The sequence below is a fragment of the Panulirus ornatus genome, chromosome 15, assembly GCF_036320965.1.
Source record: "Panulirus ornatus isolate Po-2019 chromosome 15, ASM3632096v1, whole genome shotgun sequence".
Lineage (NCBI taxonomy): Eukaryota > Metazoa > Arthropoda > Malacostraca > Decapoda > Palinuridae > Panulirus > Panulirus ornatus.
This window is the reverse complement of record NC_092238.1, coordinates 28,664,402-28,686,902: the sequence shown is the minus strand read 5'-3', so window position 1 is coordinate 28,686,902 and position 22,501 is coordinate 28,664,402. Positions and strand designations below refer to the sequence as shown.

At 44.0% G+C, this 22,501-nt stretch overlaps 1 protein-coding gene across 1 annotated transcript; it reads left to right on the top strand.

Annotated features, from left to right (window-relative positions):
* The first annotated feature begins 2,409 nt into the window (after nt 1–2,409).
* LOC139753605 (probable peptidoglycan muropeptide transporter SLC46) lies at nt 2,410–9,294 on the top strand. The gene is made up of 5 exons (XM_071670226.1): nt 2,410–2,797; nt 4,048–4,248; nt 4,671–5,216; nt 6,033–6,236; nt 7,124–9,294. The coding sequence occupies exons 1-5, from the start codon at nt 2,507–2,509 to the stop codon at nt 7,370–7,372; spliced, it is 1,491 nt and encodes a 496-aa protein (XP_071526327.1). The 5' UTR covers nt 2,410–2,506; the 3' UTR covers nt 7,373–9,294.
* Nucleotides 9,295–22,501: the final 13,207 nt, after the last annotated feature.

The following is a 22,501-nucleotide window of genomic DNA, read 5'->3' as shown; positions in this document are numbered from 1 at the left end:
CTCTGGTGCATCCAGGATAAATCTCTTCTTCAGACAGCCGTGTCTCCTCCAAGACTTCCTCGTCCCAGACTGGCCCGAGCAAGTTGGTTGAAGATGTTCAGGTCGGAGCTTCTTATAGAGTGGTGACGCGTCGCAGATCTGATGATGGTGATGATGATGGTGTGTTTTGGTGCTCACACTGACCTGCTGATGATGATGATGATGATGATGATGATATGTGTGTGTGTATGTGTGTGTGTGTGTGTGTGTGTGTGTAAATCACCTCCTTACAATCACCTATTTACACAATATGGGGAGGGAAATTTACACTCGTGGCGCCCGGACTCTTAAACTTTATCTGTTATCATTTAACATTAAGCCCTCAGCGTTCACATAATCATCCACTGTCATAAAACTGCTTCTTCACATCTTTTTTTTTTTATCTCCAGTTTTCTCGCTTGATATCATATTGTAGCCTCTTGGTTGTTCTAGATAAAGTCGTGTCCTGTTTGTAAACTGTCACATCATAACAATACCTGAGACATCAAAGACAAAGATGTCCATGACAGATCATCCGCGGCATAGATCATGACAGCGAATGTCTGTGCCATATCGTGATATAAAAAACTGTGTTACGTGTATCGGTAATAGTGACAGGTAGCGCTAGTGAAACACCGTCCACAGGCTGTTACTGTGAGGTGTGTGGAGGGCGTGAGAATGAACTGGCCATCAACCATCATGTGTGATAGGCAAGCCCATACTGCTCCACACCAGACATTTCCTCCCACACCCAACCAGGTTATTATGCAAAGTCTACGACAGCAGCGACGGCGTAGTTGCGTTGGCTCATGTTACATAAATATCGGAGATTATATCACGTGTTTATGATTTATATTTTTTTTTTCGGTCATTTCATCTCTGCTCTTCATTATCCATTCTTTCAACTCGTCGTTCCGTCTAATATACAAACAACATGACTTGTCATTTAACATGACTGTCTTAGCTCTCTCGCTGGCTTCCTGTGCTGTGAGAGATACGTGATACGATTAAATGTTCTATCCATTCGAATATCTTCCGAGTGGAGTCCAGTGCTCATGTCTGTGCAAACGTCTACCTCGTCCGTCTCACACAATCAGAAGTTGAAAATCTCTCTCTCTCTCTCTCTCTCTCTCTCTCTCTCTCTCTCTCTCTCTCTCTCTCACACACACACACACACACACACACACACACACACACACATGCGTGCCTTACTTAGGCTGCGCGACTTCCGCTGCCTATTCCACCGACTTTGTACAGCGGCACTTCGGTGTTTTCAGTCAGCACACGACGGCCATAATGACCACCCCACCACCCAAGTATCGTTCCCTCACAGATAGCTTCAGTAACACAAACACAAGTATTGTTCCCTGAACAACACCTCCAGAGAGCCACACAAATGTTGTTCCCTTACACACACACACACACACACACACACGCATTGTTGACGCCTAGCGATCCTTGTCATAAGCACAAATTTTCGTCTCACGGGTTATACTGGACCACGCTAGTCTCTCATATCTTCAAAAATACAACGATAATGTATATACAATTGAAAGCTCGATTATTTCTTTCATTTTTCTTTTGTCAGAATCGTCTGTGGTTTATGTATGGTCTTCGGAAGGTTATGCATGGTCTTCGGAAGGTTATGTGTGGTCTTCGGAAGGTTATGCATGGTCTTCGGAAGGTTATGTATGGTCTTCGGAAGGTTATGCATGGTCTTCGGAAGGTTATGTATGGTCTTCGGAAGGTTATGCATGGTCTTCGGAAGGTTGTGTATAGTCTTCGGAAGGTTACGCATGGTCTTCGGAAGATACGTAAGTGTCCGTCTCCATTTTTGTGAGAGTCTTGGACGAGGACCTACGCCCGGAATTCATCCCCAGCGTCCACCACTCTGCTTTACCATCTCTGCTCGCGAGGGAACCACACCACACTCACCCATCATCACTTCCTTCAATGCGTCATAAAACAGGACATTACAAGTGGGCTCTCTCTCTCTCTCTCTCTCTCTCTCTCTCTCTCACACACACACACTTACTCATCCAAGTCCCGTCACCTTCCTCCTCCTCCTTGTCTCTACTTTATCACATAGTTATAGCATTCTACTCAACTCCCCCCCCTGTATGTGGCCTCGCCACTGTGGCTGTCACCTTTATATAACATCAACAGACACACAGGGTCCGCTCTCAGGTATGAGTCCACTACATTCATCGTTTTCATATTTCTACTCAACACAAAGCCCAGAAGTGGGTCATCTACAACAACTAGAGAGTACCTATCAATTTTCGAAGTGTAGGAGTGTAACTACTTTTACTTCTACTGTCAGTATATGTAGGTGTATCTGTAACATATGGTCTAACCTAATCACAAAACAACGTGGAACATGGGAACCTTTCCTATCGCTGGGGATATCTTTCTGTTAATAACCAATATGTATATATAGACTAGCCTTCCAGTGGCCACGGAAGACGAGTGAGACACCACACGAGCGATGGATAAAGAACAGGAGGTATGCAAGGCACCTCCTGCCGCTGACGAAGAGAAGAGCGAAGTCTCTCGATCTCTCGAAGAGCCGAAGGCGAGGATGGGCATCAGGGCGGCTCTCTGCCTCTTCCTGAGCGGCATCAGCATCGAACCCATGCTGTTCGTGAAGGCCCTTGGGGACAACGTGATGAAAGTTATCCTGCAGAAGTTAAAGGTGGAAAGGTTCTGCACGGTGAGCCTTAACTACACAGAGGAGGAGTGCTTGCTCATGGATGACGGCAACCACACAGACATGCAGGTGAGGAATGGTTGATGACTTTAGGATACGTATCGAGGAATATATGGCAAGAATTCATGGCGTCCAACATACGTAACAAAAAACACATACACACATACGCATCTACTACTGCATCCGAGGCCCTTGGATGGGGTGATTAGCGAAGCTTGTTAACGATGACGCTGTAGTTGGGGGTGTTAATGAAGGATTCTGTCGAGAGTAAGTGTCTTTAAGATGATTAGGTGAAAGTGCTATCAAGCAGGGAAGTCTGGTATGTAACAAAATATTCACCATTTTTTCCATTCATATGGTAAGCACAATGTATCCAAACGGGTACATTTCACTATGTCTTTGTAATCTATAATTTCTATCGATAGGCACCATTGATTACTCCAGGAAGCTGTTGCATATAAAGACGGTACTATCATCTGTATATGTCGTTCGATGATTCATTCTGAAAACCTTTCAAACCAATGGACACAGGATGAGTGTGGCAGAGAGAAATGTCATATACTGTTGGTCTAATCACCCCCTTGTGGACCTTAATAGAAAAAAAAATGTAGCAAACACTTGGACGCACCGTCGCTCTTATGGGGCGGCTACGCAATGAACGAAATGTGAGTAAATGAGAAAGTAATGTAAGGAGTCGACTTCATCTTTCAAGTGACGAAAAAAAGAAAACTGACATTAAGCCAGCCAGCAATTTTCACCAGCGTTTGCTAAAGTTTATAGTTATTTTTATTCTGTGACTAATATGACTGGTAACAAGTTCTACTCTGAGATCAGTGAGGAGAAATATAACAGGACATTTATCTTTTCACTTCGAAGGCATATAAGGTCTGTGTCTGCAGCTGTCACTGACATGTACTGGGGGTCAATAAGGAAGATGTGCATAGAGAAGAATGAATCAATTTGTGATATGAATTGTTGGAATGCAGAGGCTGGGAAGAGGGTCGTTCCTTTTGTGGATGACATTAGCAAGAGTCTGATACCTTTGGGGATACAAGATTACTCGCATCAACATTTCCCAAAAAACATTATAATCCAAAGTAACCAACCGATGCAGCTTAAAGAAACGCACACTGGCAGACATGCGACACTGAAAACTAAGAAGCCTGACTAGAATATATTTACCCATCCAATTCTTTGCTTTTCTTTCGGTCTTCCTCACTACCATTTACCCATCCATCTTTTTGCAATGAATTCCGTCTTGAGCGTCACACACATGGTCTGAACATGACGACCTTCCTTCTGCCCCCACCCCCCTGCAGATGGCGGCACAGGTGCTGGACAACGATTTCTCCTTCTATGAGACCGCGATGAGCAGCATCCCGCTCCTCATCCTCGTCTTCCTGGGCTCCTGGAGCGACAAGCACGGCCGTAAGGTCCCCATGTGTCTCTGTATCTTGGGCTACATCCTCTACTCCGGTGTCTATCTCCTGGAGGCCATCTTCACCTCCTGGCCAGCACAGGTAAGGTCCACCTCCTTCATTCTCCATCACACACACAGTTACAGTCACTCTCACCTGAAGGGTATAATGGGACGCTGTCCTCTCCCTTACCCCTCAGTATTACCCTGATGATACCAGTAAATCGTCTCACAGTCGCAACTCCAATGTGCAAAGTCTAGGAAAGTGTCAGAAAAGAAAATGCAGTTGCAAACCAAAGTCTTCGTCCCTCCATAGATGCTTCGCCAAGCCAAGTGTGCTTGACGCTGTCTTCTGCTTATCTTTTGTTGAGAATGAGGAGGTTACTTCTCTAGTCGTCAAGGCGACGCTGCCTGTTAAGCACAGACTCAATTATTTGCAACTGCAGTACCACAAGCCTCACTGTTGCAGTGCCGGAAAGTTGAAAATCACTAACATTTCACTAACGGTAACGTCCTTTTTCACAGGTCCTACTGGTTGGAGTTTTCCTGAGGAGCTGCGGAGGCGGGTTCCAAACTTTCCTGATGGTGGCTTACAGTTTCATATCCGACAGGACTTCGATTCGTGCCCGAACCTCCCGTATGGCTCTCATGAACGCCGTCTGGCAATCAGGGTGGCCAGCTGGCACCTTGCTAGGGGCGTGGATCTACGACACCAGTGGTTACGTCGCTGTCTTCGGTACATCCTTAGCCTTACATACCTTCTGCGCATTATATGTGATCATTATCCTGGAGGATAAGATTCCAAAGGACGAGAGCGTCGCGGATGACAGCGGAGGTCACAAGTGTTCGTGCAAGAGCGCGTTCGACCTGCAACACGTGGTCGAAGTCACACGGACGGCCTTCAAGTCTCGTCCCGGACGTGGCCGACCCCACCTGTTGATCGTGATGAGCATGATGCTTCTGCAGATCAGCGCGTACTTACACAACACCTACCTGTGGAGTCGGCTGGTGCTGGGCTGGGATCAGGACCAGTACAGTCTGTGGACGACGGTGACTTCTACATTCCATCAGGTATGGTCTTGTTTACAGGAAGTGTTTCCCTGCACAATGCCTATCAAATTTTCCAAGTCTCCATTTTATAAACTCATGGAATTCAGACTTCTAAGTTTCGCTTCTAAGTGGATTTAAGGCTATGTCTAAAGTTTCTAATCATAATGTCCAAGAATCCTTTACTTGTCCCCAACGTGGTTCTTCTTCCTTTAAACTAGTCTCTGTCCTTTACCGTTCCCTCTCTGTTGCAACACTGCTGGACATGACGTTTGCTGCACGACGATTTCCCTTTCATTCTTCCTCGTTCCACCGTGTTGTGCCCCTTATGTTCAACTTTGTCTTCTAGAGAAGTCTAGCCAACCTACTTATATTTTTCAATACAGGAAAGCTCAAAAAACTTATCCTATTACAAGCATGTATAATTATCAGAGATTAAATAGAGAAAAAACAAATCCCGGTCATATGAGTGAAGGATGATTGTTATGAGTCTATTTAGTCTGAAAACAAACTCAAAAAAATCCAAATCTGTCCCTTTTAGAAGAATGATCTGATGATGCGCTTCTCAGAAACCACTTGTCCTTCCTCGAACGTCGAGTAGATATCTCGCTGTCCTTTGTCTGAGGCGACGTAAGTTCGGTATGAAATTATGAGGCAAGAAATTACTCATGCAGGACGACCTCTCTCTCTCTCTCTCTCTCTCTCTCTCTCTCTCTCTCTCTCTCTCTTATATGGAGTACTCGCTCACTCCCTAAGTCTTATATGGAGTATCGTACCAAGACTCCGTCATGCCCTCCGTGACCCGGTGATCCAAGGTGACGATGATACACCTTGTTCCAGGTGGCGCTGCTGTGTGTCTCGCCCTTCCTGGTGATGGTGCATGACTGTGTGGCTGGGGCGGTGCAGTGCGCCTTCAGTCTCCTCGAAGACCTCTGGGTTGCCTTCGTCACCCGCCCGGACCAGTGGTGGGTCATGTATGCCTCAATTGTCGTCAGCATGGCCCCTTCGGTCACCTCCATTGCCATTCGCTCCACTATGTCCAAGGTCAGTTGTGAAGCTCTCTCTCTCTCTCTCTCTCTCTCTCTCTCTCTCTCTCTCTCTCTCTCTCTCTCTCTCTCTCTTTTTCTAACCAGTTACCGGTAGAACAGCACCCAGCTATCTCAGTCTCAAGGTCAAGATCAATATATATACGCAGTTAAGAGAGTGTATGGTTCTTACCATTACTACCATGAACGCTTGAAGCAGGTGCTCAAGATTAATCGACTGGAACTTATGACTTGATAATGATGGCCTTAATGGCCCGAACACTCAACTGGCCGCGACCAAAATAACTAATAACTACCATTTTTTTCCCTCAAGATTAATGGTCGTTAATGGTCGTCTTTTTTCATTTCTTTTACCATAATTTCAACGGTCTTTGGATAACACTGTATTATACAATTTTCGTTACTTTCATTTCTTTAGTAATTGCTTGAAGATCTTTTTTTTTCTGAATTCATTTTACACCCGCCCTTCAAGGGACTGTTCGCAATGTACCTCCTCTGCTTGGTGCCACTACTACTACCCCCTCTCGCTCTCGAAAACATTCCACTACCCCCTTCGCTCCGCGCGATGGATAACGAGTGAAAACGCCACTAAATCCTACGCATAATGGGAGTAACCCCCTCGTCGCTCCTTCATCATGATACTACACGTTCTCGATTAACGAAACTATCCCTCTATAGACGTACGTCGTGATACCTCTCGAAGTCCCCGTTTAACGAAAGCTCACTCCTCCCCCTCACCTTCTACATTTTCATCGCGATGCCACGCCTTTCCTGTTACCCCATCCTTGTACTACCGTCTTCTACGAGTCCCGTAGCTACACCAACCCCCTCCTGCCGCCCCTACTGCGGTCGTGACGCTCATCTGCATCACCTCACCTTCGACAGATCTGCGACAAGGACGAAGTGGGGAAGGTGTTCTCCCTGCTGGCCATAATGGAGACCATCTACCCGATCGCCGACAAGGCCCTCTACGTGGCCGTGTACGACGCTACCATTGACACCTATCCGTCGGCCCAGCACTTCGTCAGCTCCTTCTTCTACCTCCTCCTGGTGGTGTCGTTCATCAGTCTCAGGATCTCCATGTCATCTGTCGAGAGAAAGAGAGCGCGCGCGGCTAATGACACCAGCCTGTGATCCCTGCGTGGAGGGGTCGCTCTATAGATCTGGGCCACAACGAGAGTTGGGAAGGGAGAGGAAGGGGGTTTTGGTCGGCCGTTGGGTTTGGCTCGTTGTTCGAGAAATTGCAGTTCCTTGCCATTATGGCCAGACATTATATACCTTCCGCAAGAGAGGGGACGACGGGTAATGGTTCCAAATTCCTTTCCCGCGCTACAGACAGGTCACAAAATGATACTATTATGTTGGGAACTGTGCACCACTGATACAGCCTTCCCGGTCGACTCGCCAATACGAACGTAAGAGATAACTAAGGATGGATAAGCTTTAATTACAACTTACTACTGAATGATCTATGGTCAAAGTGTAGACCGAGATTTTTGAAAGGGGGAGTTGGGGGGAAGGCGGAGGAGGTTGTCAAAATGTAAATAACATTCAACCCAAATGTTATATGCGTAAAAATGATTTTTTTTCTTCTTCTTCCTTTTCAAGCTCGTCAAATCTTTCATTCCCACCTTGGTGCACAAGGACAGACAGATTCAATCTCACCTCGAAAGTGCCCAGCCGAAATGCGGGCCACAGAGCGAAGACTGCCCCACACTGCTTGACCTAAAGCACGAAGTGGAGCATCTAAGAACTGGAGAGACGGAGACTGGAGGCAGAATATCATACCATGATCTTAAGTAACGATGGGCTCGGAATTTTCTGCCTTTGCGCCATATTCTCATGGTCAGACGCCTCCTCCTGCATTGCCATACATTCAGAAAATTGTAACAAGAAACAGTTCATATGTTATACATACAACTCCTTACGAAAATAGGCAGAGAACCTCTTACGCTAATAACATACGGGTTTATTTAAGGTTCCTCTTCTTCATAACGTGTCATAGGGTTTTCTGTAATATATTTGAAAATATGATCCAATTACGAAGGGTGTTACTAATATAGTTTCAAGATATCATATTCTAAATATGCCAAATTATCTAATGTGTATTTGTGTTTACGGAAGCCACAAGTATTGATCAGTTGATGATTTCCTTTTCTTTTTTTTCTTTTAGATTCTAATAAAAAAAAAAAAGACCAGGCCTCGTAATGACCAATTTTTCCAAGATCCCTCACAAAAGCAGCGGCTTGTTACTGCCGTAGATCGAGGCGAACTCCAAAGGGATAACGAGCGAAAAGCGGGATTTTAGTCTGTAAATGCGTTCGAGATTTTAAATAAGCGGGGGTCGTTCACCTCCCCCACTGCTTGGCGGGAATGACACAGACGCAGCTGCCAAAACTCCTAATGAGAAATTCTACGTAATAGAGGGAGCATATGCGCCCGCGCACAATAGACAGCAATTTTCCAGAACGAAGCGGAAACGGTGGAGAGTATAATGAAATACAGAAAAATGCCTCTTGCTCAAGAAAAACAGCACAGAAGAGGCTCAAGGAGTTCAATAATCAAAATGATATATAGATTAGATATATAGATGCTTAGATAAAACTTATATACGTCAAAGCACACAAGATATATGGAGCGTATATTGGTGAAAACAGCAAAAGAAAACGCTAAAGATGTTAGTATGTTAGAAGGAAGAGAGGCATTTTCCAGTTAATAGGTCAATTACTCTCAGAAAACGGTGGTTTGGTGGTGCAAGACATTGAAACAATAGCAAAGTTCTCACACAAAATTCTTTTCATCTATATCTACCTTGAAGACAATCGAATAGCCTTAAACATCTTCTTGAGGTATTTTAGATTATAAGACCAAATACGTGTTTGACCTAACGTCTCCAAACATTCATTCTAAAATATGTTATAAAATGAAGGAGACAGCGAAAAATAGAAAGATATATAGCATGACTGTAATGCGACCTCCAGGAGAGTGCGGCATTATATAGATATATAGAAATTATATATATGATGGTGAAATATATATCTAATAATTTATTTTCATTCGCCTTTTTTATACATTTTTTTCTTTAGATTCTATATTCTTCTTTAACACAGGTAAGCACTGAAGGGTTGCATGGGGAACCAATTATTTTCGAGTGATATCGAATTAACATAGGCAAAAATTATCTATCCTTACAGAAAATAATACATCTTGATCATATACATGTTTTACTTTACACATTTCACTGTGATGGAAAATGTTTCTGCTTATATGAAACCCCATCTGTTAGTTCTCCATCCTTACATTTTACTAAGGTATCAGTTCACACCCTCTTTTTGTAGATATCATCTTGAATGTGAAAAGAAAAAAAAAAATACTTGGTATAATTTGAGTCGTGACCACTATGAGGGTTTTCAAGCGACTCTGTCTCTGTCTGTCTGTCTGTCTGTCTGTCTCTGTCTGTTTGTCTGCCTGTCTCTCTCTCTCTCTCTCTCTCTCTCTCTCTCTCTCTCTCTCTCTCTCTCTCTCTCTCTCTCTCTCTCCCCCTCCCGTGTCTCGCATTCACTTCCACGCCCTTCGTGCCAGCGAGGAGCGCCGGCCGTCTTTTATTCCGTGAGGGAAAGAGCAACATTGTGGACGAGGCTCGCAGGTCCAGGGGGGGAAGGATTCACTCACCTTGGGTACGATTCCTGAAGGAATGATCATGAAACTGATTAACCTCGAGCCTTTGTCTACCATCTCCCTATCGGATAATCACGATTAGAAAACGGAATTACCTTCCGCAGTTGCAATTACGAAAACCGTCTTCAGTCAGCCACTAGAAACTGAAATTAAGATCGATCCGAAGAGAGTGTGAGGCCCGGAGGCTCGAGAAGGACGCCCGCCAGTCTATTTGCCATGTCATTAACTGCCATGGGATGGATGTAAGAGACCCCCGTCCCCCCAAAAATATTCCCTAACACTTTCGCTAAATATTGGAGCAAGGGATGAGCTAGTCTGAGATCGATGACGAATTCCAGGCGGAGGTTTCTTCGCCGGGCGAAGATCTGTTTCTTGGTGGTGGTGGGAGTCGTCTCAAGTTTTACGTGGTCCTTATTCAGCTTGGTATATCTGCTACGGTGCTCAAGCGGAAGCACCACTTCAGGTGAGAAAACTGCTCTCGGAATGACTGTGTCTTCCCCAGGCCAAGAGAGGGACATGAATTGTTTTTATTGCTGTTTTGTTCTTTCTTCTTTTCCAATGACCAGTTTCTTAACCATGGCATAGTGAAGATGTATTTCTTTTTTTTCCGGCACTCGATCCAAAGGCATTTTCACTATAGGGCTGTTGGATCGGCGAGGGTGTAGTGAGGATGAGGGTGTAGTGAAAATGGGCCTATGACCTGATCATGCAAGAAGAATCGGGTCAAACGCCTTTGAACTGGATTTGGGTCGATCGAGGGTGTAGCGAAGATGAGTTTGGTTGTATCTTCCTAAACGATTATGAGGATGGGAGCCCAGAGAGCCATATTGCTCTCGCGTTGGTTGAGGCATCCCACACTGTCAAACAGGATTTGCCCTCACAATGGATGTCGTCTGATGTTGGGTGAGTGGCGTGGAAATGAATATCTGTGTAATACGAAACTTAATATCTACATCGCGCCTCTGGGAGGAAAACTTCAATGAACAATGGCTTACTGTGGTGATTTATTCTCAATCCTCTCACGACCACTGTTGTATATGATTAATGATCAACTCGGAACGGAAACTTCGGTCGGACTAAAGGGACGTCAGAATCAATTCAAACGGCTGAGGTATCTGGAGTCTAACCAAACGGGAATGTCCTTCAGCTGTTGTCACCGAGAATCTAGAGTCTAACCAAACGGGAATGTCCTTCACCTGTTGTCACCGAGAATCTAGAGTCTAACCAAACGGGAATGTCCTTCAGCTGTTGTCACCGAGAATCACGTAAAACGAGATAAAAACGCAGAAAAACACACCATAAAGTGGAGCGTTCTGTGTTTTCAGAGAACAGTTCACATATGTAGCCCACAATTCATAGATGAAGAACTCTGCAAGATCGATGGCACTGGTTCTTTACAATGTAAGAAGACGATCTAGCAAGATCACCAGCTATAAATCTCAAGAGCTGAAGAGATTTAAGCTACCGGGGGATTTTAAGACTACACAAATAGCCATGGTTGTGGGAGAGGCTAATCCATCGCTGATAAAGAACTTGTAAACTCCCGAGGAGTCTTCGATACACAAACTGGCAATGTTGTGTAAAGGGGATGTTAAAGCAGGCAGGGAGATACAACAGGAGGCGGGCCAGCTGACTTACAAATAGGACCCGAAGCAACTGCAGTACTGTCAAAGGATTTAGACCTAACGTATATGGCAGAAAAAGACGACTATCACCTGGAACATGAATGTTCGACGTAATGCGAAACATGACTTCAGTACAAAACAATAACTCTTGGCATAAAGTGAGACGGATGTGTATGGCACACACACACACACACACACACACACACACACACACACACACATACACACACAGACTCACACACAGACACACACATACAAAAATATCAAAAGACGAAAATCTGAAATAATAATAGTTGAATCTGAAAGAATAATACCATTGTTCCTTTTATCATGCAACTTTCTCAGGAATGAGCGAAATTAATTAACTTTAAGTATGCAAACTAATGTAAACACGTGCTTGGATGTCTGGCAGTTTCTCACATATTTCTAGAGTGGAATTCTTCATAGACAAGTAGGACTCGAACGAGGAACTCAAGCTGAGCATAAAGAGAGACTTTAAAGGACCTCGACGCTGTGATTGCAATAAGGGAACACCGAGTCAGACGACGGTCGGCGAGATGTCTTTGTCTACGTTGTCATTCAAGGCAGAATTGCACTTCATGATGATCCGTTTATACCTTCGCGAGCACAGACAGAGAGACAGACGTATAGACAAGAAAGACAGACGTGAGCGTACAGTCACAGATGGAAGTCTGCTTCAAAACACGCCTGAGGTTCATAATACGCGCTTCGACACAGAGTCGAAGCCTTTCATGTTATTACTAACCCTACCTTTGTTCTGACTGCCTGTCCAGACAAAAGCTTCGGTACAGCTTCGAAGAGTGGTCCAAGAGGCTATCCGGAGTATACCGTCCCTATCCTTCCTCTCCCTCTCTGCCTTGCGAGACGGAGGCTTCGGCACAGCTTCGAACAGACGAGTCCACCAGCGACTGGATTAATAATGAACCTCTGTGAAGAGGTACGAGACTCCTGAGAGTCGCCACGTAACTTACTGTCAGTATCCTGCCTCCACAGCAGTATAATATGTTACAGATTCTGTCTACAAGAAATTACCGAAAGACAATGACAGCAGCTGCATACGTCATACCCTCAGCCCTATATTATCACACTGGCAGAGGTTTATTTTAAGCGTTCGGGGCCTGAGCATGCAAAAGGGTGTAAGTCGTGCACGGGATAGAATGAATTGGAACGATGTGGTATACAGGTGTCGACGTGCTTGTCCATGGACTGAACCAAGGGCATGTGAAGCGTCCGGGGTAAACCATGGAAAGGTCTGTGGAGCCTAGTTGTTGATGGGGAGCTGTGGTTTCTGTGCATTACACATGGCAGCTAGAAAATGGATGTGAACGAATGCGGCCTTTCTTTGTCTGTCGCTAACGCGGGGGAAACGGCGATCAAGTATGAATATCTTGATGTATACCACTCTGAATTCTCTCTTGCACAGTTAGAAAATACATTAGTTTTAAAAGTCCGTGAAATTAAATCCACGCACGACTTAAATGGCGGGAGACAAAGAAGATCAATCAGCAAAGCATTAACGCAAATTACATTCTTCCCGGACACGATTCTCTGAGTGAATCACAGGCGATTCTTTGTTTTTCTAAGCTCGCGATCGCAACAGTTCATTCATGGCTCGTCCAGTGAACCAAATACTTTTCAGCATATGGGATGAATATCCTCAAAATTATGTCACAACTCTATTTCATTATTCATTAATCATTAGCTCCTTAATGACCATATTCCATTAGAATCATCCTTGATGATCCTCATTAGTGTAGCCATCATCATGATTGTCTCAGTGTACAAAGCTAGATAATTTTTCACGTCTTTAAAGTCTCTCTCTCTCTCTCTCTCTCTCTCTCTCTCTCTCTCTCTCTCTCTATATATATATATATATATATATATATATATATATATATATATATATATATATATATATATATATATATATATATATATATATATATATATATATATTTATATATATCCACGTACGTTCCACACTTGATACACGATTTAAGCCTCCAGACAAACACCATTTTTCTTACATTATTATTTGGCCAACATTGTAACGGCTTGACCGCCAGTGTTGTTGTGGTAAATCAGTGAAGGTCATTTCTCCGGCCGCAGTTGTATTTCCCAGAAAATCAAGGTCGTAGTGAGGATGTCTTTTATATAACCACACACACACACACACACACACACACACACACACACACACACACACACACACACACACACACACACACACACACACACACACACACACACACACACACACACACATACATTCATATAAGTAATCAGTACCTTAACACCGCCTTCATTCTTGAAAGCTTTCACAAATATATTCACCTATTCCCAGTCATACAGTCACCTTGAAGAGGACAATGAAGAGATGAGGTCTTTGTGGGAAATCCTGACTTAAGACTTATATCCAGAAATTACTTGCGTAATTCAACCAACTTGATAACTTGATAACAGCGGGGAGGCGGTGATAGCTGAAAAAGAAAAATTACAAAGAGGAATTGAATTACATTTGTCAAGTTAAATTATTTTTCTTTCTCTTCAGAAAACCCAGTTTTGGGCCAATCAGGTCTCCTGTTGTCTGTCTTTCTCATGTAAACTTGATGCCAGAGACAACCACGGATGCATACAACAAGTGAGGAAGTTTTCTTGTCTAAATCAAACGAAGGAACAGAAATGTGGGGGATGATTTTCGCACATTCGGTGTACGAGTCATATATGTGTACAAACACCTTGCTTAACACACATCAACTTCCTTACACGGACTGACACCTTCGTATGTATGTATTAATGTATGTATGTATGTATGTATGTATGTATGTATGTATGTATGTATGGTTTAATGTATTATGTATGTATGTATGTATGTATGTATGTATGTATGTATGTATGTATGCCCTTGAATTCACTTCAGAAATGGATAGTACTGCTAAAATTAGCACATATCTTGAGGACTTTCTGCATAGCTTAGGGTTGGCCTTACGCTAAGCAGCTTTCGCTAAGAACAGCACAGAGGACAACTCGTCGTCCTGCGTCTGTGCCGCCACCTGCATGGAAATGGTCATCGGTTCGAGTCTCATTCGAAACTAGTACAAAGTCGTAATGGCTGGTCGGGAGGTCAATATGGATAACAAGAGGGGAAGGTGCACGAAAGACGCAAGGAAAAATGTGATAACAGATGCGATAAATCGGAGACTTGATCGATCGAGAAACAGATGGAATCTAGTGAGGCTACGTAGATGTGTGAATGTGAAGAAAAGAGAAAAAAAATTTTGAGACGAAGTTTTTCCACTACGGAAGGTAACCAAAAACAAATTAGAAGAAAGATGGGAATAAAAGACCCAATGGTAATAAAAATATGAGAGAGAGAGAGAGAGAGAGAGAGAGAGAGAGAGAGAGAGAGAGAGAGAGAGAGAGAGAGAGAGAGAGAGAGAGAGAGAGAGAGAGAGAGAGAAAATTTAAAAACGTCACGATAAAGTCATTATATACGAAGAGAAATGGTAAACTGTGTGGACACTTAGTAACCGAGTGATTAATGTTTTGAAGTGACATTAATCACTTGCAGGGAATGGAGGAAGGGGTTTGGAGACGTCCACCGAAGATTTTTACGAACGTAAAGTGATATGAATAATTAGATTGACTGACGCAAACACGAGCGCAGAAACTGTCTTGGACAATCGCATGTTTACCAAATGGCATCCTAGCTACGTCTCTTCGTTGTATATCAACTGATTGTTATGTCTCTCTTGTGTTTCCCCTGATGATGTGATAATTACACGAAAGTGCACTTAGGAACTTAACGTGTTTCGTTTTCCCCGTAGACTCATAAGAATATATATATATATATATATATATATATATATATATATATATATATATATATATATATATATATAGATAGATAGATAGATAGATAGATAGATAGATAGATAGATAGATGAGCAGATGAACCTTATCACAGCGGGGATAACATTACTCATGTCGTGAGACCATACAAAAATTTTCCGTCTGGGGGTCGATCACTTATCCTTCTCGACGAGGGACACATGTGGTCGTTACCTTAATTATACAATACATTGTTCAGTAATCTGGCCCACGGTTTAAGGTCTTGGGGGGTCACGAAGAAAACGAGAAGACTTCTCTTTTTCCCATCTCGACGTGAAGAAAACGAGCATCCCAGTAGAAGAGTTACTACGAAAATAGAATCTTCTGGATTTCATACGCAATGAAGGGATGAACAAGCGAAATGGTTGGAACGCCAATGGGAAAAATAAACGTGGAAAGACATTTACCCAAAACAGAAGTTCAGTGGGAAGCGAGGGACTGGAGGAGGACCAACAGGAGGAGCTGGAAAGATGTGGGAGATGTGACTTACTTCCAGGACATATCACCGAAGTACACAGAACTGGAAGACTGGACGGACTTCAGGAGGAGGGGACGTCTCCAAGAGACAGCGAAGAAGGGCGTCTCTAACGATGCCTCTCACTGACGGGCTGATGAGACCCAGCCACTGGCCAGAGGTAAGTTATGAAGTAAGTAAGTAAGCGAGTAAAGGAAAGTAACCGTCTTCAGTTCAGATAAAAGTTTTCTTTATTCTTAAGAAGGAAAACGAAATGATAGACTCCTCACGAATGTTACATAGATAATAAGGTACCCCAGTTTCACTTCCCAGCCCTACAATTATCCTGGCTCCACTGTCACAAATACCCTATATCCTTGAACTGAAAACCACTACGAATATATATATATATATATATATATATATATATATATCGGGTCTCGTGGATCATATTGATTATACCGCATGATACCATGTACGAAATTAGAATTCCAAACGGAGTAACGATTATTTCCTTTTCTTTTATCTTGTAGTTATGGCTCTGGTTGCTGACAAAGGTGATGTAAACATTTCGTATTTCCCCTCCTTGCCTTCTATAGTCTGGTTCCCTAGCAGTTAAAAGCAGAGGAACGAGGCCTTTGAAATTTCAGAATATCTGAATACGATGCATATTCAGTCATAGCTCCACTGCTTTGCTCACAGGGGCAACGTCACGAGCATATCTTAAGCTTTAGCGCAAGAGCCTCACCTTTTCGTGGCTGTGGCGCGCTTAGACGACCAAGGTGGTGGAGATGAGGAAGTCAAGCTGAGGACGGCTTAGCTGAAGCTGAACAAGAAGGTTGAATGACAGCTTAGTGCCACGTGACCCTGACTCCATGCGTTATGTGCATGGAGGAATGTGTGTGTTTACTAGCGTGTGGGTCCCACCGGGGCGCTGGCTGACTCAGTCGCTAGCCAGTTGTGTGGGGGCGGTTAACTCTGGCGACCAGCCACAGATCTTGCCTTCTACAACACCCCTTCCAATACCCGTGCCAGCGACCCACCTACACAGGCGAACCCCCACTTTACAAACCTCAGTGGGTTTGGTGTTGCACATCTATGAAACCTGTGTCGGTCAACATCCGATGTAATTTAACTGTTTCTTCCGTGAATTTGCATATGAGAACTTTTCTGTTAAGAGAGGCATCAGCTGCTAAAAGTTCTGGCTGCTCGGAGAAGAAAAGGAAGAAAGAATTATAAGGAGAAAATTACTTTACTGTAAGTACTGAATTACTTTTGACATGTTTCTTCTTCATGGACCGTCTTTATTTACCATTTAAGCTGGGGTTACGGAATGGATGGTGTGATATTCTGCAAGAAGCACATGAATACATCTGAATGAATAAGAGAATTACAACATATGAGGGAGAATGAACAGTTGGGTTGACTGTGGACCGAACTGCCGCGACCAGGATTCGAACCTAATGTCCTCGACCCCGAGCAGCCCATCTGAGCTTCAAGGTCAACAACGTAACTCAGTTCAAGTTCTTATCAATCTAATCATCTTTTGATTATGGGCGATGCCATTATCACCGTGCTACTTCAATGACATATGACATAACAGTAGGATGGGAGAGAAATGATGATAACAACTGATAAGGACTAATTAGCTATCTGTGAGAGTTAATGTGAGATGGGGGTCGTCATTTTCCCATCTTATCTTTACGTGAACCGCTCGAGCACGACCCTTGAGCGCGACGGTACGACCCTTGAGCACGGCGGTACGACCCTTAAGCACGGCGGTACGACCCTTAAGCACGGCGGTACGACCCTTAAGCACGGCGGTACGACCCTTGAGCGCGACGGTACGACCCTTGAACACGTCGGTACGACCCTCGAGCACGACGGTACGACCCTCGAGCACGACGGTACGACCCTTGAACACGACGGTACGACCCTCGAGCACGGCGGTACGACCCTCGAGCACGGCGGTACGACCCTCGAGCACGGCGGTACGACCCTCGAGCACGGCGGTACGACCCTCGAGCACGACGGTACGACCCTCGAGCACGGCGGTACGACCCTCGAGCACGGCGGTACGACCCTCGAGCACGGCGGTACGACCCTCGAGCACGGCGGTACGACCCTCGAGCACGACGGTACGACCCTTGAACACGACGGTACGACCCTCGAGCACGGCGGTACGACCCTCGAGCACGGCGGTACGACCCTCGAGCACGGCGGTACGACCCTCGAGCACGGCGGTACGACCCTCGAGCACGGCGGTACGACCCTGTGCTCAAGAGTTTAAAGATTCTTGGTAGAATATCTGCACAGGGTGATTCCCCACGACCATCGCAACTCTCACTCACTCTCTCTCACTCTCTCTCTCTCTCTCTCTCTCTCTCTCTCTCCCTCTCTCTCTCTCTCCCATGGTTCCTGCGCACTGGCGCATCACACCTCCTCCCACCTCATTTCCTCTTCAAAAATGTTTTCTGGTCGGCGACGTTTCTTTCACCCCTCTCATTTCTCACTAGCCGCCCGCCCACCTCTCGCACCCCTCACTGTCACCTCTCCCTACTGAGCCTTTCACACGTACCTCACGCGCACCCACCTCTGTCACACGAGCGCACGGGGTAAAAAAAAAAAAAAGAAACACTTTATTCACTCACATATCTACAATCGCCTGCCGCGCGCGCGCGCGCGCGCATTCTCTCTCTCCATGAATGTTGCACGACGCGGGAAAACACGATACACGTTCGGTCACTCCACGCAATAACTTCACGAGGCGGAGGAGGCGATGCATCAAGTAATCCTCAGTGGGCTCGAGTGTCTCTGGGTGTCGTACGAGTGCTTGAAGAAGAGGTCACTCAAACCGAAGGGTGGACGACTCGGGGGGGGGGGGGGGGGGAGAGAGAGAGGAGGAGGAGGAGGAGGAGGAGGAAGAAAGAAAGAAAAAAAAAGAAAATAATGATAATCTGTCGTGTTCAGAAATGTCGTTCTGGCCGTGAATCATCTCTTCCATGCGATCTCGGACGAGGTAGGCGACGATTCTGATCCGTGGTTAAGTCTTTTGTCCTCTGAGGCACAGAGGCGTCATAGTCCTGATCTCTGGTTCTGTGCGTCGCGAATTAAGGGGGAGAGGGGAGGGGGGGGGGGTTTCTCATCTGTGGCTCAGCGGGTCGCGAACTGAGATAGGGTCCTACTGGCTCTATGTCCTACTGGCTCTGTGTCGCGAGTTCATGATCAGTTGCTGCTCTGTGGTAGTCTATATCGCGAGCGAGGTCAGGGGTTGGCCCCATGCTGGTCTCTGGTTCTGTGTCGCGAATTAAGAGGGTCTGTGACTGGAACTGTGTCGATTTGTGGTTCTGTGTTACAAGTTTAGAAGCATCTGGTACACATCTGTCCTTCTGTGCCGCAAGGTGGGTTTATTAACTAAATCTAATATAACTAATTCGTTCTGTTTTCATATAGCGAATAATGGCGATATTTTCGGTGTAATTATCACAAAGTTAACACTTGGGAATTACTTTTGACAGGATTACATTTTGGGCTTGAAAACAAATATCCCGCTTGATTTAGTTCATCAAGGCAATAAACCCACTCTGGATTATGATTCAATACAAACAATGAATATAGCATGATGCTTTCCCTGCAGGGTTAGTGGTTTGATAATCGAGTGGAATCTAGTTTTACAGGGTGTTACGTGGTTGACAGAGATGAAATTTGTGATGGATGCAGGTTAAGTGTGAGATCAATGGTTCAGAGCTTCATAAGTTGGGTCTGAAGCATCTGTTTCCCTGAACGAACGAATATTTGTGCATGTATGTGCATTTATGTCACGATCGAAGACGACCAAAGATACATTCGTTTTCTTCGACATTATAAAGCAGAAAAGTTTTTGTATATGACATTAATGTTTGATTTGTAAACCAGACGTAATATATATATATATATATATATATATATATATATATATATATATATATATATATATATATATATATATATATTTTTTTTTTTTTTTTTTTTCTTCATACTATTCGCCATTTCCCGCATTAGCGAGGTAGCGTTAAGAACAGAGGACTGGGCCTTAGAGGGAATATCCTCACCTGGCCCCCTTCTTTGTTCCTTCATTTGGAAAGAAAAAAAAAAACCGAGATAGTATGGGTTCAAAGGTCAAAAATAAAGATATCGAAACACAACTTATAATTTGCTATCTGTTGATTACATAGTATATGAGTTTCTAATTAGTGGTTGGGTTACTGTCGTTGAACATCTACCCTATACACACATACATACAACGGCAAACTACCTTAAAGACCCCTGACAGTTGAGAGGACTAATGACCGAACAACCTAACCTAACCTAACCACAAGCTGCGAATGGTTACCCAACTTTCAGAACGCAAAGAGCGTTCAATGGCCGAACTCGGCAGGGAGGTCAATGCTTGTTCAAAGACACCAAACGCCGAGTGCACATATATCAGTGGCGATCAACTCTGCCTGGGAAGACGACCGAGAGAGAGAGAGAGAGAGAGAGAGAGAGAGAGAGAGAGAGAGAGAGAGAGAGAGAGAGAGAGAGAGAGAGAGAGAGAGAGAGACAGAGAGAGAGCACTTTATAAACGAGAGTTTCAGCAATGAAACAAGCATTCGGTCCGTACTCAGACATAAGTCAGTGGGCTGGCCATGCCCAGCCAGGGTTCAGCGAGTGATAAAACCAAACAGACGGCCCACCAAGTTCGACAGTAAAGTCGAAGAAGTCACTGGCCGGGGTAAAGCTGTGGGAGAGGAAAAAATAAAAGAAATAAAATGGATACATATATCGCACGATTTACATTTCCAGCGTGTCCTGGACTGCTTCGCCTCGATGCAATACAACGCTTGAATTACCTGTCGCTGGCCTGGAGACTCGCTCTCTGTTTTTGATTTCAAGTGGCTTTAGAACTTGCAGTGCCGTGGAAAATCAAACTGATATCTAGAGCAAGAAGAAGAAGAAGGAGACTCAGCCCTACTGAGAGAGGCAATACGTCCTACAAGGGTCGTATGGAGGATTTCAGTGGTTCGAGTTTTTTTGTTTTTTTTTTCTGTAAAAGACCGACAAATTACCACCAGGGTCTCTCGCATACCAGGGGAGACAAAACACGAAGGACACGTACAGACGTCTGCAATGAACGATAAGAAATACAGAAAACGAGATGAATAAAGGATTGAAATTGAATTGAACTGAAGAGTGATAGTGGGAAGTTCAGTGAATGATGGCTGAGTTGAATGATGATAAATGTGAGGAATGGATGAAGGTAACTTACTTCCAAACATTAACTTGGGTCTTATTCTTGTGGTAGAGTGAGTAGTGAGTCATTAGACATCCACTTTTATGATCACTGCCTGATATGCAAAATGAACAAGTATATATATATATATATATATATATATATATATATATATATATATATATATATATATATATATATATATATATATATATATATATATATATATATATATATATATATATATATATATATATATATATATATATATATATATATATATCCCTGGGGATAGGGGAGAAAGAATACTTCCCACGTATTCCCTGCGTGTCGTAGAAGGCGACTAAAAGGGAAGGGAGCGGGTGGCTGGAAATCCTCCCCTCTCATTTTTTTTTTTTTTTTTAATTTTCCAAAAGAAGGAACAGAGAAGGGGGCCAAGTGAGGATAATCCCTCAAAGGCCCAGTCCTCTGTTCTTAACGCTACCTCGCTAATGCGGGAAATGGCGAATAGTATGAAAGAAAGAAAAAATATATATATATAATACTTGATCGCCGTTTCCCGCGTCAGCGAGGCAACACCAGGAAACAAGAAGAAAGACCCATCCTCTCATCTAAACATATATACATACACGTACATATACATATACGTACCAACATATACACATATACATACACATGCATATATACACATGTACATATTCATACTTGCTTGCTTTCATCCATTCTCGGCGTCACCCCGCCCCACAGGAAACAGCATCGCCACCCCCAGCGTCAGAGAGGTAGCGCCAGGAAAACAGACAAAAAAGGTCACATTCGTTCACGTCCATTCTCAAGCTGTCATTTGTAATGCACCGAAACCTCAGCTCCCTACCCACATTCTTTTCGCCGCTTAATTTGTGAGTTCATTGACATATACACTTGACACTTTGTTAGAATCGTTGAGATTCAAAAAAGAAAAAAAAGATCTATTCCAATGCTCGTGAAAAGGATTCCAAAAATCATTAAGAATACTGACAATTCAGCAAAAGTGGCTACAGCTCGGAGGGGGAAAAAAAAGTAATTTTTTTTCTCCTTTTTCTCCGAATTTCCAGCAAAACATGCTTTGATATCTCGGGGATTGAGACAACTTTCCTGCCACAGGGGAATTCGATTAATTCACAAGTATACTCATTAAAAAAGGAAAAAAAAAGACGTAAACAAAAGACTGGTAGAGCCCTTTGAAGTTTCTGGAAAAGTCTGACGTTGAAACAATACTGACCCCTAGCTGCGCGCGCGCACCTCTCTCTCTCTCTCTCTCTCTCTCTCTCTCTCTCTCTCTCTCTCTCTCTCTCTCTCTCTCTCTA

Bases quoted from the DNA above. Each gene is read 5' to 3' on its own strand.
- LOC139753605 (XM_071670226.1), top strand. From the start codon at position 2,507: ATGGATAAAGAACAGGAGGTATGCAAGGCACCTCCTGCCGCTGACGAA. The intron at 2,798-4,047 runs GTGAGGAATGGT...ACCCCCCTGCAG, and splicing joins GCAACCACACAGACATGCAG to ATGGCGGCACAGGTGCTGGA. The intron at 4,249-4,670 runs GTAAGGTCCACC...CCTTTTTCACAG, and splicing joins TCACCTCCTGGCCAGCACAG to GTCCTACTGGTTGGAGTTTT.